General features: G+C 38.2%; 1 protein-coding gene across 11 annotated transcripts in view; it reads right to left on the reverse strand.

The window, feature by feature from the left end:
• Nucleotides 1-21,275, reverse strand: part of TEX11 (testis expressed 11) — a 34,016-nt gene continuing 12,741 nt past the window's right edge. For 5 of the 11 annotated variants that reach the window (XM_064463023.1, XM_064463021.1, XM_064463025.1 and 2 more), the window contains 18 exons: nt 19,434-19,512; nt 18,524-18,675; nt 17,712-17,797; nt 16,439-16,576; nt 15,655-15,757; nt 14,445-14,569; nt 13,655-13,740; nt 12,996-13,049; nt 12,252-12,292; nt 10,918-11,004; nt 9,227-9,297; nt 8,562-8,678; nt 7,605-7,677; nt 5,983-6,132; nt 4,816-4,924; nt 3,720-3,840; nt 1,814-1,978; nt 1-1,155 (listed from right to left, as the gene is read on the reverse strand). In XM_064463023.1, the coding sequence (XP_064319093.1) occupies nt 1,081-1,155; nt 1,814-1,978; nt 3,720-3,840; nt 4,816-4,924; nt 5,983-6,132; nt 7,605-7,677; nt 8,562-8,678; nt 9,227-9,297; nt 10,918-11,004; nt 12,252-12,292; nt 12,996-13,049; nt 13,655-13,740; nt 14,445-14,569; nt 15,655-15,757; nt 16,439-16,576; nt 17,712-17,797; nt 18,524-18,675; nt 19,434-19,512 (1,832 nt within the window). In that variant the 3' untranslated portion in view covers nt 1-1,080. Of the gene's footprint in view, nt 1,156-1,813; nt 1,979-3,072; nt 3,841-4,815; nt 4,925-5,982; nt 6,133-7,604; nt 7,678-8,561; nt 8,679-9,226; nt 9,298-10,917; nt 11,005-12,251; nt 12,293-12,995; nt 13,050-13,654; nt 13,741-14,444; nt 14,570-15,654; nt 15,758-16,438; nt 16,577-17,711; nt 17,798-18,523; nt 18,676-19,433; nt 19,513-21,275 lie in introns of those variants that run through there. The other 6 variants (XM_064463022.1, XM_064463027.1, XM_064463029.1 and 3 more) reach the window with 6 other exon arrangements.

Here is a 21,275-nt window from a genome sequence, read left to right on the forward strand (position 1 = left end):
TGAACTAGTAGTTAGTTTATTGAGTTCTAATCAGTAAATTTAGGTACGTAAGATATTTAATAAGTACAGATGGAGTGGCAGTCAATACTATTTACTACACTTAAAGTTAGTACGGGATACAAAGATTATCGCTGAAGCTTACTATACACATCTTAAATGTTACATGCATGCAACAAATGTCACTTACCACCCAGTCAATGTCTGGTGTCAGGTAAGGGATCTCTCAGCCTCGAGGGGTAACCTTGAGAGACATTCCTGCTCATGGGGAGATCACTGCTGTGCAGCCAGCTGCTATGGAGGGAGAGCTCAAGGGACCCTGATGGCTGCAGATATTTATACTGTGAAGTGGTTGATTTGTAGTCATATTTTCTGCTGTGTTAACACGGTTTTGGCCACTTATCAGCCCAGTCTCCAGTCAAACCAATTTTTTTAGGTTTGGTGCTGAGTTCTCACTGATAGCCTCACACATAGGATTAACTTTGATTAGGCCAACTTGCTGAGATCTGCCTGGACCAAAGTTCAGTCAATTCAAACAGGAGGAATGTATCAGTCACAGCAGTCTATAAGCAGCAGTACCTAGTCAAAGCTTTAGCTTTTTCTGTCAGCTAAATAGTACCTGCTCTTTTTTATTCTAAATTGCAAAACTGCCAAACAGCTCTGAATTCTTGTCCATACTGAAATGGACTGAAAACTAAACAATCTGATAAATATTTATGGAAGCTATGACCAGGAGATGCCTGGTCTTGGAATACTTTTATTGTTCTCACTGCCACTTACTACTAAAATCAGGTAATTAAACCAACCTATTATACAACAGCAGGCAGATCTAATGAAAAAGTTAAGTATTTATTTCTAACTGTTATATAGCTCCAGAGAACAAAAATTATTCCCTAGAGTAAAACAATTATGCTTATTCAATATACACTTCCTAAAAAGTACATAACTTATTTTCCAAGGGGATCCTGGTTTCTTTTCCACTGCTCCCATGACCCCAAGCCTTTGCAGAGCTAACGGCCTCTTTCATTCAGGAGAATATTCCCAACAGACTGCTGTCCTCCTTTTTTGCACTTGTGGCTGCCATTATTCTTCTTCATTTGGAAGAAACCCTTTTGCTCTGTCCAGTTTGTCCAGAACCTCACTATAAAGACCAATCATCTGGAGAATGTAAGCACCACAGTTGTCAACAAGGATGGATAAAGTTATATCATTCAACTAGATAATACAACAAAGTGACAAGGAACAGAAGCAAGTGAATAGGTGGGAGACCACCATCAGCTTCTAAATCTAAAATTTCAGATTGATGTAAAGATTTTGGCACAGATCTAAATACAGATATTTAAGAAAAAAATAGTTATATCAGTGCAACCTAAGAAAGGCGGGTTTATTTATACTGACTTAAAGCATAGTTTATAGCTGAGTATTACCTCACTGAATAAACCAATTCACAGAATCACAGAACGGTTGAGGTTGGAAGGGAGTGATCTCAATTCTCATTGTCTTAACTGATGTACTTAAAATGGTATAAAAGTTGCCCCATGGCCACAAAGAGTCAGAAGTTGATTTCCAGTCAGCCATTTACACAATCCTTCCAGTAAAAGGACACTACATTACTCTTTCTATTGTCTATCAAAACTTCTCTGGCCTCACTTTGAAAAAATTAGCATCAAGCTACCCCAAAATATTTAGGTACCACGCTTCTCCTGAAACTTTAAAGATCCTCTGTAGTGGTTTCTTCACCCAGATCCATATTTGAATCACAAATTCAGGCGAGACATCCAATCCCACATCCTCAAATCCATCTGCTTACACTTACATGCCCTTCATAGCTTTTCTTCAGAGATCCTAAGTGATTGAGGAAACGCATTCCTAATCCACACCACTGCTCAGCTTCCTTGTATTTACCAACAGTATACTGAAATATTCCTGTATTCCAGGCTCTTGTCATCAACCAGAGGATCTCCATCTCCGGGTAAGCATCCTGGAGTAGCAAACAAGAAGCAGCAGCTCATCAGAAAACAGACTCTTCGCTTTAAACCTGAGAAGTCAAGCATGCATTAGAGTTTAGTTTTAGAGTGGGAGAACAGGTTGGTTTTTTTTTTTCTCCTACGCAAAGGACAATTCCTTCAGAGCCATCCTCTACTTCACAGTTCATCTGCACTACTGTCAAACAGCTTGTTTGCAACATGGGTAGTCATGTTGCAATTACCAAGTTAGGTCAGAAAATACAATTCTCTGAGGCTGGGAATGATGCTAGAATGGAAGTATGCTTTCCAACAGCCTATCTGCAGACAGGCCGCACTTGCTGCCACAGTAATTTCCAGTTTATCCAAACAGTACTGGACAGCAGGACATAGTTGCTCACTACAGATCAGAAGCAGCAGTCTTCAGAATTTCTCTGTGCACTGTGGCAATGGCTTGCCAGAGTGAAAGTGCCCTTACAACTGCAGAAGAGAAGCCAGAGTACCCAGCAGTACTTTGAATGTGGTGGGGAACTGATTCAGTTGGGGAAGGGAAGGACAAGCAATTACTTATTTGCCATGCCAATCTTTAAGGGGAGGCTGGAAGGACTTCTTTTCCCCATTTCGATAGATACTCCTCATCCTAAGAGGGCCCAGAGTGAATTTCTGAACTGCAGCATCCATTTTGGAACAGGAGGTATAAATCATGAGTGGTGTGCCAGGCTTTCCAACTGATAATGTACTGATGTGCTGTGCCAGTGTCATTCTCTTAGCATGGTACCATTAGTACCTGCTGCCATGAGCAAGACCGCAAAAGGTCGCCTTCTAGTACTGTGAAACTTTGCTGTTATGAGTATCAGTCCACACCAACATTTAATTTGTATCCCTCAACAAGAACATTATTGAAGTTATAATGAGAACCTCAGTGATAAGCAGGCACAAATGTGGACACATTCTTTTTTTGGGAAGTCAGTAACAGCATATCTTTATGCCACTTTTATAACAGAGACATTCAAACCTGACTAAAGAAACAGCCATGCAATGGAATGAAGCTATGAAACACAGTATTGGTTTCATTAGTCCTAAACAAGAATACTCCTTAACTGATTTTTACCTATGAAATTCTAAGTAGAAATGTCTGACTTCGTCAGTACAACTGCCTTCACTGTACAGCATTATGCTTCAGGCCTGAAAGGAGCAGCAGAAATGCTAAGTGAAAGAAAGATTTTACTCTCCATATACCTGTCCTCACAGAAACAAGACACGTGGTACCACAAGTACTGAGTGCACAAGAATCTAGTTCAAGGTCATTTGGAAAAAATAGTCACATATAAGTTCCTAAATACATTTAACAAAACAGAGCTGAGAAAAAAGAAAGACTGGTATCCAAATTTTAGCCCGCTTTAAACTGATCTGGAAAAGTAATCTGCATTTAAAAAAAAACATATTCAGCGTAAGAACGTAGAAAGCAAGAGGAGGAAAGATGGATGTTCTAGCTCAAAATGTTTCTAAAATAGGCACTAAAAATTTCACCTTAAGTGTCTCTAAAAAAGCCCAGGGAATTTCATAATTCAGTGTTAAATATCCAAGAGGCGTTTCTTTTGACGTATTTTCAGTGTATCTCTAACTGAAGAACTCTTAGCTGCTCCACATATAACACTATATAATGTTCAGTCCACTAATTACTCTCAGTCTGATGAGAATTTTTTTTAAATGTGCTAAGGATCATCTCCCAGTCTCTTGTTTTCCTGTTCAACTTACTGTGCTGCTGACTACGCTCAGAGCATCTTCAAAGTAGTCCCACACCTCCTGCAGTACAGAGGCACCCAAGTCTGTTAATCCAGTTGGCAAAGAAAGATTAATCAAACTATGTATACATTTGCTGAGAAATGAAACAGAGCAAAAGAGGAAACATTAAATACCATGTGCACAAACAGCTACTCTTTAGTATCAGCAGCACACTAACTTATGCCTCTATGATTGTCAGACAGAGAGATTCACCTTGGTGCTTATGACACTCAGAGTCTTACAACAGAAATATCCATTTTCCAAGTATCAGATCTCATTCATATAAACTACGCAAAAAGAGAGCAAGAGCAGCATGTACTTCATTATTTTTGTTGCTGGGCTCTAAAGTAACACAGAAGGAAAGACATAATATTTTCTAGGGTGCTACACATGACAGCAAGAACTAAGCAGTTAGCATCCTCAGAAAATCAGTGACAAATACGTGGTTTCTGAAACCAGGTCTGTATTTCTCCGTGTGAAGTGAGACAGTCAATATTAACAGCTGCTTTTGTCCAGTGGTTACTGCAAGGAACTCAGAAAGGAGGGAAAAAAAATTTTATGGGATACAAGTGAGACAGAAGGACACACCAGGTTGTTTTTTAGATTCCTTAAGGTACAGCTGTTAGAGATCCAGTTACCCAGCACAATAAATCACATACGTACTATGGCATCATATCACTAACTTAGAACTCATGGCTTTCTTCTCAGCCCTGAATTTCTTTTCACTTCATTGTTTTTGAAATGCCTACTTCACTACTGCAGGGTAACATTTGAAATAAACACCTTCCTCACAAGAAACAGCCAGAGACCGCTTCTGGATCCAATTTTCATCCTCCTTCCTCAACAGATTCATTTATTGGAAATAGAGCTGTTTCAGAAAATATGCCCAGTAAACAAATCGGAATTAACACATCTATTAGACAGTCATACTTGAGAGGTACATTGCTTGGCCAGCAGGAAGTGGAACCTTGTGCATAAGCTAAAATCCATTGTTTTTACATTGCAGGCTTTATTCCCTGTTAGCATTTCCAGTCACAGGCTCATGGCAAAGCTATGTGATAACACTAACCTAAATTTCACAGTATCAATGACAGTCTCCTTTCTGTGAAGGTTTAGTGCACTCTTGAGAGCTTTCTTACACAGTACAGGATACCGAGCTGGAGATTCCATTGCTAGTGCTTAAAAGCAAAAGAAAATAGAGAAGAAGAAAGAAATTACTGCAGTCAGACTTTAATCTCATTGATCACTAAAATAAACTACTGCATGTGGCCAGATCCCTTGTGATAAACAACTGAGATTTGCTTAATGCCTAGGCTGATCACAGGCTAGTGCTTCTCTACTGCTTTCTTACTGTGCACATCATCAACAAGAACTACAAGTCAGAAGCAGAGAAGATTTCACAACTTACAAGTACTCTCACTGCTGTTTACTCCTGGTGCAGTAACCAAAAAATATTGTGGGCAGGGGGTTGACGGTTGTCTAAATTGAGGACTATTGTTTTGTTTGTCTCCATGAACATGAAAATTTGTATGGAAAAATGAGGCAGTAGCCAGATGTCAGTGTTGGGTTTTCAAGCCCAGGTGTGCACTCCCTCAAGACAAGGGAGGTAAGTAGGTGTTTACAGAATCCTACAGAATTCCCTCCCAAGATCTGCAAGATCTGGTAGCTCTAAATTTTACTCATCTTCCTTGGATCCTACTCTAGATTCTCAAGGAGGCGTGATTAGAGTTTTGTGATGTACAGATCATACATACTGTATGATATGTACATGATGTATCATACAGAAGTATGGTACAGTATAGAGATCTATTTACAAATGAACTACACTAACTTTAGGTTGAAACTGCATATCTATTAAAGTCCACATCCTAAAACTTCTGTGTTGGGGCATGGGGTCATTCTCTGGCCATTGCCAGTTTGGAGTTTGCAAAAGTTTATCTGAATAATCTTTTCCAGACTCACAACCTATATAAATGTCTCAGGGTCTAGAAATGGAAGGATGTCACAAATTTCTGACTCATCATTCACGTAATACGGTATTTCAAAATACAGATCTAATGTTGATGAGATATTAAGCATCTTTGCTTCAGGACACAAAAATACATGGTTAGACCCATTTTCCGCATGCTGCACAATACATATTAATCCTGGTCACCCCAAATGAACAGGAAAGAGCAACAAAAGCTGTTTTTCATGACTTGATTCACGACTGTGATAGTACAAATGCAGTCCTTACATGCAATGATTTCTAGCGTCTTAACCTCTATTTGTGGCTGCTCCCATACGGACTCCATAAGGTTGTGGAGTGTTGGATCATTCAGTTTGGATCTTGCTTCAAATTCATAAAGCAGCAACAATGTGTCTGTTGGGTCTTTAGCAAAATCTCCTACAGAAGAGACAGAATTGCCTGTATGTAATGATTCATTTTCTTAAAGCCACATGGTGTACCATAAGGTATAAATTTTGCTTCCAACAGGCAAGAAAACCATTAAGGTACTCAGATATAACAGTAGAGCAAGTCGAACTCTGAAGCAGTCTTGGACAGAAACCTCACATGTGCAAAGAAGAACACCAGCAACCACCATGTCTCCCCGGCAAAAAAAACCCCGCCTGTAATTGGCTGAATTCATGCAACCTTCCAAGGCAAGGTAATAGTTACTAGGGAAGCCATTTTCACAGACAGGTAAAAGAAATAACAGAAAGCCACCAGCTCAGGAGGTCAGCTTATGAAAGAAGTTATCATCAGCTTCAAATTTTTCTATAGGACTTGTCCCCTTTCTGGTAGAAAAGCCCTCAGGAAATCCTTAAACACAGAAAAAGTGTGGGAGAACAACAGAACTGCTACGAAGGTGTAAACCCGACAGAAATGCCAAACAATCCTATACTGAACTACCACAAAGACCTTTGTTTTTACATCTAAAAGACACTCTGAGCTTCTTCCGGGGCAACAGAATTGTCCACACATTGGTTGAGGTCTAGGGAAGAAATGAAGGAAGCACCAGGCTACCATTACACAGACCTCTGCAGGAGAAATATCAGTATGTCCCTGTGCTGAGATGATCAGCCCCATGGGATTTAAAGGATGGAAATTAAAAGGGAAGAAGTCTTCCTGAGTTATCTTGTCTTCAGTGCAAAAGGACAAAGAGAATCCCAGATACAGGCCATATAATGAACCTTTCATTCTGAATTGTTAAGTAGAAGAAAAACCAGCAAGTAGATTTCTTGACAAAACTTAAATACTAATGTATCTTACAATGAAAACTCCACAGTGTCCCAAACCTATAACTGAAAAGAAACCAGACCACAGGCCAAAAAAGGAATGCCTAATGGATTTTTTCTACCAATATACTACCAAAAAAGTGAAGCATACGTCCTCTAGTCATCCTCAGCATCTCAGCTGTCAGCGGAAAGCACACCAGTCTCCAGTAATATCTGATCTAAACTGGCATGGAATAGTCAGGGAACAGAGGATGGGTTTTGGCACTTCAAAGTATGGTAACAGGACTTTCCGCATTCTGGAATGCCTTATACGGGAAGGGGCTAGTAAAACTGTTAAAACAGTACAAGAACAACTCCACTCAAGCAAAAAGCTTGGTTTCCTAACATTTAAGACAGAACAGTCAACCCAGCTTCACTTTGAAAGATTGTTCCATACTTCACAGCACCTATACAATAAAAAGCCTGCAATGACATAATAAACACAGTAGTTGGCTTTGCCAGTTCTTTTATCATATCGCCATATATCTGCTTCAACACTCTTCAGCTGAGACAGCAATTCCATATGCCCTGTATTTTTCATTAATACAGTGACTAAGTCTAAGAGTTACATGTACTGAACAGACACACTTTATAGCTTACCTGTTAATTTCAGAACTTTCCATATCTCTTTGCATGCCTGGAGATGTTGAAGGGCCTGAGTCAAAAGCTCTGTCTATTTTACAAAATTTAAGAAGTTATTTTTGTCATAGTTTCAAAAGTGAAAGGAATATACATGTCCCAGATAAGAGGATCTTTACACCTAACTGTAAAAGAAATTAAGAATCAGCCTAATTAGTACATCATCTACACCAATTACTGGGGGGCGGGGGAGGGGAGTTTCTCTCTTTTTCAAAGACCTCCACATCTCAGACAAAGCCTCTTCACACTGAATGTTCCTTTGCTCCAGAAAGAACCTATGGGACATAATTTATTTTAGCTCCCAAGCAAAAAATAGTGTTACTGAGACTGACAAACCACTAAACACCACAGCACAAATCACTGTGCATTGCTCTCCGTGAAAGTAATTTTCTACAACAATCACTGCACAGCAGACTTCCATACTTCCTTCATAACCACTGTACATTTTCCTTAATCTTCTTACCACAGTAAGTACAGTACCCCCAAAAAAACCAGATGTATGCAAAAAAACCCAAAAAGCTTGTGAGCTTTATCACAACCATACTGGTAACTACTTTCAGCAGCGGCATAATCCTAAATATGCAGTAATTATCTGCCTGAGCAACCAATGTTTAGCAGCAGACTCCTTACATAATATATAAGGTTGACTGAAATTCCTCTAAGAGAAGGTACTGCCATGACCCTTTGCTGATATAAATCTGTTCAAATCCACTGAATTCAACAGAACTAATTTAGATAAATCCAATGTTTACAATTGCCTGGAAAGCACTAGGCACATTCATTCTAATTAACTATGAAAGATTCCCATGCTTGCATTGTCAATATCCTGTTCTGAGAGAAACAACTAAGACTTCAAAATCAAAAGAAAAAAATGGTACACTGATACATACAGAATCAGTTAATAGAGTCATGCCCTACCTGTTCAGAAGGTGTTACTTGTTGTCTCCCCATTTCCAGATCAACTGCAGCTGCCATTAACAGGCATGTCTTCTGAGCAATTAGAATAGCTTTGTCAGAAGGACAAAACTGGGACAACTGACACCAAAAATAGGAAAACGTGATGAGAATTCTGCCCATGTAAAGCAACTTGCTAATGGACGGATGATGACTGCTGAGTCTCCCTTATGACACTTTTAGTAACCAGTCATGAATAGTATATATTCATATTGCAATTTTACTTGTACAATTACACAAGAAGATTATTTAAATATAAAGTGTAAAGCAGTGTTGGAGTCCCCTCTCTACAAACACATTCAAAACTGACAGTGTTGGTAGAAGTTCTGTACGGAGATTAGGACTCAGGTACTTAACATATTTTACTAATTATACAGTTTCCAAACATCACAATCCATTTATTTAATTGAAGTCTAAGAGTCCTTATGACATTTTTAAGCAAAAGAATGTAAGGTACGACAATAATGCTTACATATTACAAGTCAATCTCCTTCTGATAAAAGTGCTCCATCTTCAGAGCATACAAGTGTATCTCCAAGGAGATACCAGATACATACATGTAACTTCTAACAGAACTAGAGAGATGTCAATATTCCTCAATCGGGGATACTATTAGCAAGAGTACATACCTTGAAAGACAGTAGAAAAAAATCCCTCATCTTTTCAGGGCAGCCCCTGAATTGTACAGCTAAGTTCCAAGCTAACAAAGACATAAAAAATAGAGACTAAATAAAAATCTTCAACATTACAGCTACACCCATCTAAACTCTAGTAACAGGCAGTTCACATTCTACAATTCAATTTCTTAATCAAAATATCAACAGCTCATTTAACAAGAGCAAGAAATAGTTATTAGTGATTTGTTAAAATAGCTTATCCATGTTTTCAAATTTTGTCTTAATTTCATTATAACCAAGTATCCATTCTACCACATGCCCTATTCACAAGACCATGAATTAGAAGAAGCATCTTCTTATGTTAGTAAACAAAACTAGTATCTGAATAAAAGTGTTGAACAATATTCCCCAGACAAATTAAAAAAAAAAAGGAAAAAAACACATTTGAAACATTCTCCATTTTACTGCAGCAGGATCAAGTACGTGGCAATTAAACACACAATTCCAATTAGTAAATGGATGAGCCATCTAAAGACAATCAAATGATTTATGTATGAGACTATGACCCAATTAAATGTTTAGATTCCACAGTGACTTTCACAGATTCTAACTTTCATGTTAATTTATTCCCTAGGACACGTTTTTGTAGTCTCTGAATTGTTTGTTCTGTGAGTGAGAATGCTGCCCTGGAAAGGTCATTGTCACCACAGATTCCATTCACATTCATGTTCCTATATTTGACCTCTGCCGCTTCTCTCCCTCCTTTGCTACTCTTTATTGGAGCTTAGCTACATTGTAAGGATGCGTGCAAAAGCTCATCACAGCATATGTTTTCTGTTACTGATTTCAACTATTTTCTCTCCTGTACGCTCCAGCAGAAGCAAGAATCTGAAAAATTGCTTCAACCCCTTATCCTACGCTTATATTTTTATTTATAGACAGCAAATGCACTGACTCCTTTACCAAAACAGTGTAACAAAGACTAGTAAATGAGGGTCCAGAGACATGTTACAGACAGTGCTTAGGACAGCTCCATGGGAGCTGTATTTCCCACTATGAAACACTTTATGATAATGTTTGCTGTTTAGATTTCATATACTGTAGTTCAAGGCAAACTCCAGGGCTGATGATTTAGGGGACTAAGGAAGACAGTGTATCTGGGTGGCAGAGGTAGCTCATCCTGTGCCAGTCACACCAGTACACCCGCCTGGACTTCCTAATTCGTATTTTGCCTACAGAATACGATGCATACTCAGGACTGGCAGGAAGGCTTTTTAATTGCTCTTAGCAGCACTGTTTTTCAGACACTGGAGAACACCATTATTCCTTCCATTTGCCTGATCTTAAATTTTACTTCTGTAACACAGTCTTGGTAGTGAAGGGCTAACTAAGAGAAAAATGGTGAACTCTGAAGAGTTGTATCATGGACACATACATCAATTCCTGTGGTGAAGGGAATAACATATCAGCTATCCCATCAGTCAAACAGACCATGTGTGAGTATTTCTCTTGATGAGCGATATCAGATAGTCTCAGAAGACAGAAAATGCAGTAGGAGAACTTTAAGACTAGTTAAGACAGCTACTGCCAAAGGTGACAAGTTTTATAAATCTACTACCATCTTTAAACAGTTCTTTCTTCCCTAAGGTCTGGCTAAGGGGAGGTAGAAGGGTTTCAGTTTAGATTATGAGAGTGCAACCTACCAACTTTTCTAAACCAGTGAGCTTCAAGGATCCTCATGTCCCCTGTAAATTTCTCATCTGTGAAAGACTCAGCAAGTCTCTTGTGAGCTGCAGAAAATGTGTTGTTCAATACATAAGTAAAACTTTCTGAGCAGAATAAAAACATTCCCAAGTCTAATAATTACACTACACTACAAAACAGAGGTTTCCAAAACTCCCATATAATTCCTGATGAAAAGTTATTCTCACAACTTAAATTTAATATGCTTGTCCAGAGAGGCTTATAAAAAACATCAAAAGCTGCTTCAAACAGCATTTTAGATAAGATATATAAGGCTGCCAACAAGTACTGCCTCTTCAAATTTATTGAAGTCTAATGCAGAGCAGTTTTGCTTACATTCACGAAAAGTTGAGAGTTTTAAAATTTAGTAATAGGTTTGAGGCCTTTCAAGGAATCTTTAATTAATTTCATTCTAGTCTTCATTCTAATCTCCTAGTTGCAGTAAGAATGGCTAGTGTAGAAAAAGTTCTACAATCTCATTAACTTTCTTGTCCAAGGTAGGAACAGAGGGGTAAAAAACGATTTAGTGAAAATAAGTATTTCTTCAGATGGAGGGAAGTCCTCTGTAGAACTCCTGTCCCTTTTCCAATGCAAAAAAAGACAACTCTTTTCCAAAGGACAGCACAACCTAAAAGTGAGAACCAATTTTGACAAGCCTCTTCTGTCTTTCAGCAATTTGCTGTTACCTCTTGCAGTTTTCTAAGCCATCCAGGGCAAAAAAAATAACATTAACTTAATTTTTAAAATGCTGCCTTTTAAACAGCTACAACAACAGAGACCACTACTGTAATTTAATTAATGCCGGTAGGTGATTATGCTGTTAATTCAGTTTACAAAACCAAACTTCTTCCTTTTGTTGCAGTCCTGCTACTAAAGATACTAACTTTGTTCCTGCCAATGCAGTCAGAGCAGGAGACTGTCACTTGAGGCCACCCAGACTGTGGCTTGTACCCAAATATCTGTTGTTTGCATGCCTGGCCTCATGAAGGATTAAAGGGAAACTGCCTAGAAGAAACTGCCCCTTTGTCTAGGAGACACTCCCAAGTACAGACTCTACTAGAAACAGTTTTTCCAACACTAATCTGCAAGCTTTCGCAGCAAAAACCTGTAGCACTGAGATCCACTTCACAACAGTGTTGAATCTCCAGTTTTAATTTTCATTGGTTTCAGTGGGAAGTTGGGAACCCAGACTGAAATAAGGAGTCTAAACATTCGGTTGATATGGGCTTAATCATATAATAAAATGTTCAGAGATGGATGAACTACATAAAAAGTAAATAAAACAACAGCATACCCAAGGTTAAGTAAGTTAGCATTGAGTTGATATCTTCATCTCTAGAATGGAGGAAAAATTAAGTTTTAGAAAGTGTTTAATTTGCTTTCTTACAATAGAACACATTATTTATATTGGAATACATCATCTCTGTAATTATGTATATAATCATTCTTCCCCTTGCAAACATCAAATGCTAGAAGTTTCTAATGCCTGAGAAGATGCAGAAAGAGTACTGAAAGCCTGGAAAAAGTTTTATTGATCTGCAGCAGTGAAGGTTGTTGTAGAAGTGCAGTGGGAAATTTTCTCATATGTTGGGGCTGTAGGTTAAACTTCAAACTCCACTGACACTATGCTGTTTCCTTGACAGTCAAAATCCAGCAGTACAGTTCTGCTATGCCAACACACCATTTGTGAAGTGGCTAGTCTTCAGCAAGGGAGGTCCCACTCTGAAGTTCTCAGAACTTCTGAAAGCTACCACATCCTAGTGTCAAAGTTAAAGAGGTTGCTTAGCTCACATCCCCCATCTGAAATACCTGACAGTCTTACGCATTAACAAAAGAGGAAGGCAAAGAGCAAATCTTTAAATGAAACGTTATACAAGTAGAAAAGATGTTCCTATGTGATGTCATTAGGCAGACATCTTACTAGCATAAAAGCTGATCTCTTGGTTACTCTGCAAGAAAATAAGCCCAGCAAGAAAATATTACACAATTTGCACAACAGCTCCACCACAAGAAAAAACTATTTTGCAAATGGACTCACCTTTTCTCTTCATTTTCTGCCATGACCTTTGACAACGTAAGTCGAACCAAACATCTAAATATGAGAAAAACAAGCAATGAAAAAACATGACACTTTTTTCCAATGTGTACTTAGTCCTAATTTTCCAGAAAGGATCCCACTTTTCTTCCTTATGCTATCAGCCCATGGAACTCACAGAAGAATTCAAAGTGTCACACTGAGAATAAGATTATACTATTCCCCGCCCTATTGCCTTATTTTGTATATCACTTTGTTAAATCATGTAATAGTAAGTAAAATAAGTGAACTTTAACAATGACTTTAAGCAAATATTGGAATAGATACATCTGTCTCACAATATCTGTTTTGATAAACATGATGGAATATTTCAGTGAGAAGATACTGCTTCAAAGGATACGAACTGGTATTTTCACCAAATATTTTGTTTCAGTCTCATTAGAGTCACTGTTGGTCATCTGTTCAAATCACAATGTAATCACAAAATTCAGAGCAACTAATACTATCTATAGATATCAAGAGTTCAGGACATCTTCAGGACCAAAAAGACTGCTAACTAATCTTTCACCTACTCTGTTTTACACCTTCCTCAATATAATAAATTCTTTTTGAAAAGGAAACCAGAAAAAATTCTCCTTCCTTGAAATATATTGAATTCTTACTTTAAAGCTGCAAATAATTGTCGGCAGTCTTGTAAATGTTTGGACAAATACTCCAAAGCTTTGATAGCCACAACTTGTTGTTTATTCTGAAAAAAAATTAAAACATGTTTTGTATAAACTGCACTACCTCAGTTACCACCAAAAAAAACCCAAACAAACAAACCACCAACCCAAAGCAACAGCATATTCCAAAAATCCATGCAGTCTACTAGCAGGAAAAAGAACAAAGGACTCTGCACGAAAAGCCTATAGCAAGAACAGGATCAGAACAGGTTGACAAAGCTTTAATGCATTACAGTGCCATGAACAAAGCCCTAAAAGCCTCTTCTAATTATGCCAATGTAATCTGCCAGTTCAGACATCACTCAAGTCACCAACCAAGAGGCAAACAGGAAGGTCAAATGACTTTTCAGTCCTTCATCGTTGACTTACATGTATTTTGTACACAGGTTCCCCCTAACATGTCAAAGATCAAATCCCAGAAGCAGAAAAAGACATAACATTTTGCTAAGGAGAATTTTACAGAAATACACCATGTCATTTCCAGATACCAACATTTGTAACTCAGAATCCTTTATTCTTCTGAAGAAATACTAAAAAATACAATATGTGAAATCAATTTCTAATTTGCATTACACAACGCATTTGAGTGAGACCTTGGTCACAGAAGTATGAAATACTTAGAAATGCACAAAATGTATAGAAATATTAAAAGTAGGCCAGGTTACAGAGGTTACAACTGTCCTACTTTTATATCAATAAAGCAAAGTAAAGACATTATCTGCTCTACCTCTAAAGCAATTTGGGCAGCTAAACTCAGGAGGTTAGTGCCCGTATCTTCATCCACTCTCAGCTTGTCTTCATGTTGCGATGGCTTTTGTGCTAGCTTCCCCATTTCAATAACTGCTTCAACAGCTGAAATATACATAGGGGAAAAATAAATTTATTTCACAGAAGGAACTGGAAGGTGGAAAGTTCTGCTGTTTTAATGAGGCTTTAGAAACAACTTATTAAAGACTATAATTTTTTTTTTAATATGAAAAACCAAGACAAGAAAACCTGCCCATACACCAGCACTTCTCCACAATTATGCATTTCTTCCTAGAGAGGTGCCAAAAGGCTTTCCAAGCTACTAATCTAAGGAAACAAGGATGCCATACAAATTAAACTCTATCTCACATCCTTAATTTTGTTCTGCTAAATAACTGTTTGTCACCGAAGACAGACGACTTTCTCTAATACATTGTCTGGGCGTGATTCCAAGCTCCCACATCTTGGCTTACGCTAAGGGTGCTACTGCTTTTATGTTCACACTGTGCTGTGGTTCCCACTCTATAATATGTGAACAAATTATGCTGTCATTAAAAAGATGTATAGAGAACAATTAATTGGCATGGAACTCATTGAAAAAGCAGCTCTGCATGTTACTCTATTCTAAGTAAGTATAGACTGTATTTCTCAATTTTCATTACTTGAGCTAAGATTCTCATTAAAATATGAAATGGCAGAACTGATTATAAAGAAGAAAGAGACTACAGAGATATGTCATTCTGTAAGTCATCTCAGGAATTCATGTATTTTCTGGTAACTTCAGGCTCTACTTCTCCAGAGAAATTAAGAGCAGCAATAATGCTTCTGTTAAGGTTAATTTAGCTCAGTATCCTTTTTTTTATATTGTATATGCATACAAAAGAATATTAGAAACAGTAGGTATACAACGATTCTCACCCTGGGATGCTACTATAGCTTCTGCCCATGAGAAGCCAGAGGCTTCATCCAGACTGTATCAGATACGGCAATGGACTCCACATCTTATATAGTGTGTGCAAAAAGCATCCCACACTGACAGTTTAAATCTCCTGCCTGACAGTTTCAATGACTTTATAGACCCTTCTGTATTGTGTCTTTCTCAGGAAGAGCAGTCCAAATTTGCTTAGTATTTTCTAATATATTTGGTACTTCTGCTCCTGGTAGTGGACCCTTTATCTTTCAAGTTCTACCTTTATCAGTATCTTTCTCCATCACTGCAATCTTATAGACACTGAATTTAGTGAAGATGCTGTTTGGATCACACCTCTCTGCTTCTTTAACTGCCTCTTTAGCCTATTCATACAAGAGATTAAAGGAAATCAGTACAATGACACCTTGAAATCAGTAATAAAATTTGCAATAGCAGAGAGCTAAAAAGATACATAAAATGCTAGTGATTACATTGTTGATATTTGCATAATTAGTCAAGAAGTTTGGTTTGGTAAGAAAAGTGATGAGAGCAAAAGATGGCACCAAAGGCTGACAATAACCAGACTGGTGGAAAAACCGATTCCTCAAAATTTAGAGCTACAGAAACCAAAAGAAGCCCTGAGAACGCTGAAAAATTAAAATCCTTTCTGCCACTTTGAACTGTGAAGTTTAACACCCCAGACCAGAAGGCATAGGTAAAGCAGGCACACTTCTCTGCAGAGGTGAGGGCTAACATCTGTCTGCCACCTGTCTTCAAGAGAGAAGGACCTCTAATCTGAGGAGAAACCCGATATACTGACGCATGGTCACACAACTCATGGACTGCGTCTCCCATTAGAATGACAGGTGATACAAGAGGCCCCATAGCAGCTAAGATGATGAATAACATCTCTCTGTCAGATGATGCAAGGTAGGCAAAGACAGTTCCCTCTCTCAAAGCAAAGAGGTACAGTGACAAAGATGTCAATTAATTCCCAATGACATAGCTACAAAAATAAAAACAATGCAAATAAATAAATAGGTGTGTATATATATTATATATACCTTGTCAACTTCCTTCAGGTGAAGATAGCAAGAAGCCATGTTCCTCTGCAGCTTAGCCAAGTTCTGATCTATCTGCCCAGGTGTGTAGAAGCTGACAGAATAATTATACCAGTGAAGAGCCTCAGAATAGTTTTTTGCCTAGGAATTAAAAAAAAAAAAATAGACAAACCAAAAAACAAACACACCTGTATTTGTGTGATTAAACTGCCTATGTTTTCCCAAACTTAAAAAAAAAAAGTCACAGGAAATGGAAAGATTTAGATAATCAAGTACATTCTAGTGTAACCTTTCCCCCAGAAGAGCGATCATTGGGCCCCAATGCAGGTAATACTCATTAGGAGAATTGACGCTTTGCCTATTCCTACTGTTCCCTTATTCTTACAACCATTATCAAAGACGGGACACTGGACTAGGTCGGTCTTTCGTCTGACCCAGAAAGGACATTCTTATGACTAAATACAAAACAGAAATACTATTTCAAAAAACCTCTCTCTTCATAATATAAAGCAACTGAAACTAAGAGAAAAAGACAAAAGTGTTTATCCCATTTAGAACATAAACTGTACTATGCTGAAGATGGTATTCCCAACTATAGTTCCAATTCCGACACAGAATTTATTTTAAAATGAGGAGGAAGGAAGCCGTGTCATTAGCAAAATTCCTTCTTGACTACACAGATGAGATGTAGTAAAATGGCACATGTTTTTCTTTATATATTCAAGAAACAAGCATAGAACATGAGCTCATCTTCTGCAAATACTGAAAGAATAAGAAGGTACTTGGTTTTGAATAACAGAACTTATATATGCTCACAGTACAAATGTATATGAACTAAGATACAATGTAAGCATCCAAAGCTACTTTGTATAGGCTAAAATCACTGTATAAATGATAACACTTCATGTTCCTTAAAGCAACAACTGACCGTCAGAGGGTAGATACTGTAAAATAAACAGCTCAGTGTAAATAGTATTTTCAGTTTCTTGTACCCTGCCCAGGACAGAACCAGAATGATGGGCTGCACAGGTTCCTCGGCTGATCAGTTCTGGCCATAACTGTTCCCATGTACAAACCTTGAGGTGAGGCTACCTGAAACTTGATGCTGTAATGGAAAACAGCGCCCAGCTGGATGAAAATAAAACTAGTGCCAACTGGAACAGGGATCTTAGTGACAGCTTGCACTCTAACCAAAATAGACATATGAAAGAGGTCAGAAGAAACAGATCTTCATTTTCACTGACACAAATAACAACACTACTGTTTGGTCCCAGACCTCATAATGTTTGGCAGCTCTGTCCCACAAGATGATGTGCAGGCGGTTCAAGGCTTCAGGCAACAGCTGCTTCCCAGTATAATGACCTGAAAAGATACTGCAAATCATTACTTTACAAGAAATTTAAGCAGCACACTGAGAAGCTCCTAAGAACTATCTGAGAATAACTGTCCCATAGCCTACAACAAACAACACTAATACAGCAATAATTTCAGCCAGGACCCAGTGTTTCATATCCTGCTTCTGAAAAAAAAACCCAAACCAAAACACCAACAAACCAACACCCAAATAAAAACAAAGAAACAAACAACCCCCGCCCCCCAAAAAACAGTGGGTAAGAGAATACTTTTATGCTTGAACAATGTAAAAATGTGGGTCTTGCACCTAGCTCGATGCTGCATAAAATATGGTCTGATTTTCAGCAGATCTGACAGTAAAAAAAACCTACAGTGCTACAGGTGCAACAGACCTGAAAAAGAAACTGTTATTCAGCTGCTCAAACATGGATATGCAACCTGTTTTAATACTGACAGACAAAACCACAGAACTTAGGGTAATTGTTTCTAATCCTACATATATCAGTCACACAGTCTACACCAAGGAGGAATTGTTCTAGCAAGTTAATTTAACCCTGATCTTTATCATGACTGTCATTCATTATGGAAGTTGAGAGTTGCCATGCAGAAGAAACATCAGGGAAAACAGACACAAATAGAAAGATGAGAATAAGCAAAAAAGTGAAAATCAGAATTCAAGATTTTAGCCAACTAAATCCAGCTTTCAGAAAACAGCAGCAGAAGATGGATACAGACCTATAATAATTTCTTCAACCTTTTGCTTAGCAAGCAGCTCCCTCTTATTCTGCAACAGGAACTCAATGTGGAGCAGGGCAATTTTTCCAAGGTCAGGTGAAGATTCAAATCGTTCAGGAACAGATTTCAGAAAATCAAAACCAACTGATTCCCTATTCACACAGATGCATTTTTAAGAGGCTGCACAAGAAGAGCTGCTAATTTTCTATTCTAAAAAATAACATATTCACACCATACAGCATGTTTCTCATGAATACTACTGGCACACAATCACACTGACAGAGTATCATCACATGACATGGTATGAATTTACTGCAGTTCATCTATTCAGTAATAACTTCCTATTAGCATATGCTTGTTCCACTGTATTCACAAGAGAGTTTACTCCTCACAATGAAAGAGTAAGAATTTACTGCAGGATAGAAGCATATACATAGGCAATCATGATGGAGCATTCAACAGTGTGAAATTTCATGCCTCAATTTATTTTACAGTAACTTGTTCATCCTTATACTGTTTTTCGCAAGAACGATTCTAGGACTCCAAACTCCTTTGTTCTAAGGGCTGGTTAGTTAATACAGAAGAAAGATTTCAGTCAGGTAATTCCAGACTCATATATATGTTATTCCAGATATATATCAAAACTACATAGGGAGAATCTTAATCATTCCAAAGTAAGGCTACAGCACTGCAAATTGCCACTTAGCATTATCTCACATCCTGTTCTGCTGCTGCCATAATCTGTATCACCTTGCTACAGAAAAGACAGGCCCCCTCTCAGAACTGTTTACTTACCTCTGAGTTTTTATTTAAAAGAAAGCATCATTGTATAACAGATGTTCTTTGCTTATAAAAGAACACCTGCAAAGCCCAAAAATTGTGTTCACCCCACTTAGTGACGCTTTCATACCGTCCATGCTCCAGCAGCAGTTTGGCAGTATTCAAACAAAAGTCTAAAGACATCCCATGATGCAGGAATTCTGCAACGGCTAGACAAAACACAAAGCAGTTGAGATTATTTAATCAATTTAGACACTTAACTGCTCAATTTACCATTTGCCTCTCAGAGCTTACTGGGGGGGGGGGGGGGGGGGGGGGAAGAACAAAAAAAAAAAAAACCAAAGCAAAACCAAAAACCCCCAATATAATAGTTCTAAACCAAAAGGAAGACTGTAACGTCTACTGTGCTTTGACTTTCCTTTCATTGTACAATAATGTAGTAATACAGAAAGGTGACAGACTGATAGCTCTGGAATTCTAGCCCTGTGTCTCTTTCAACAGGAACAGCATAGGCATTAGTACCACAAACTTTTGCCTCAAGCTGCTTTCCATCAAAATGTCTCATCCTTATCCAGCAGGAACCACTTAAGACTGAGGTCAGCGCTCAGGCTGTGTGTGATATCACATTGCAACAGGAACTACTTAAGCCTAATGCCTTTAGCATCAGCTGTTGAATTGGCTGGTGCTGATAAGTAGGTATCAGTTTTAGACCACTCAGATAAAGCTTAAAAATTGCTAGACTGTGCTGAATGGTTAATAACAATATTTATACATTTGTAGCTTGGATGAGAAAAGGAACACATAGGGACACGACTGTAACAGTTGTTAAAGGAAGCATTTCTAAGGCACCTGTGTACAAGTGCACAATAAAAGATTTTAGTCAAATACCTAAAACTTAGCAGGAACCTTCACTCAAAAGCAAGAGAAGTTGCAATGCATGGAAACAACTCTTTTATGCCAGCCACGCAAGAAAAGACAGACAACCACTGGTTAATAAACTTGCTTGAAAAACTTACTGAAGTCTTAGTGCTACTAAATATAGGCAGAGTGTGTTTTGATAGGGAACACTGGCTTCACAATTTGAACTGCAGAACAGAAGCCAGCAACTGCAGTGGTCAGTTTTGAATAACTGTCCACATGAAAGCTGGCTGAAATTCCCCAGGAGCAACCTGAAGTGGCGTTTCCATTCCTGCTAGTCTGGCAGCATTCAAACCATTCAGCTCCAGGCAAGAAATTCCTCATCTCATCATACATTTATTTCTCAGAGCATTCATTACATACCTGATGCTTTCCACCCATGAAGAGTACAAAGCCTCTTTTCCTTAAGATTTCATTATTTATGGGAATACATTTCCTCTGAAACGTCCCCTTTCTATATTGAAGTCCCCACAAAATCTTTCTTTTCCCCTCACGCCAACAGAAAAATCAGTTCTCTTCAAATGACAAATTTGAGGAATAAGGAGAAAAGTTTATATGCCCTAGATAAACTAAATAAACTCTGGTAACACAGGTTACCAGACCACAACACACTGATCAGCACTTGATGTCCCTTGGCCAAAATCTGCAAAATCACACGCAGAGAATAGCAGTGTTTCACAAGTCTTTCTTTCATCCTGACTGTAAGAGACAATCCACCTTCACCCTTTTTGAGTAACCTTAGCCCTAAGTCAAAAATAAACCATGTCTTTACATTGCTATATTTTCACTGTCTTCATTCCAACAAGCTTTAGTCTTCCCCCTTCCCTATTTCCAGCAAGTCTATTTAAATTCTCAACAAAAACAAAGTCATGCTTAGTTCAAACTTACATTAGCACCTGGATAACTCCCCTGTGAACACTGCCTACTATTCTCACGCTCCAAAACCAGAACGACATTTAGCTAATGAAGATTCTAAAACACACGACAAAGGGATGTTTTTTCTTTTTTATCTACAACTCAAGCCATCTTCTTGGATACGGAGTAGTATGACTGA

Source organism: Phalacrocorax carbo, chromosome 11, assembly GCF_963921805.1.
Source record: "Phalacrocorax carbo chromosome 11, bPhaCar2.1, whole genome shotgun sequence".
NCBI lineage: Eukaryota > Metazoa > Chordata > Aves > Suliformes > Phalacrocoracidae > Phalacrocorax > Phalacrocorax carbo.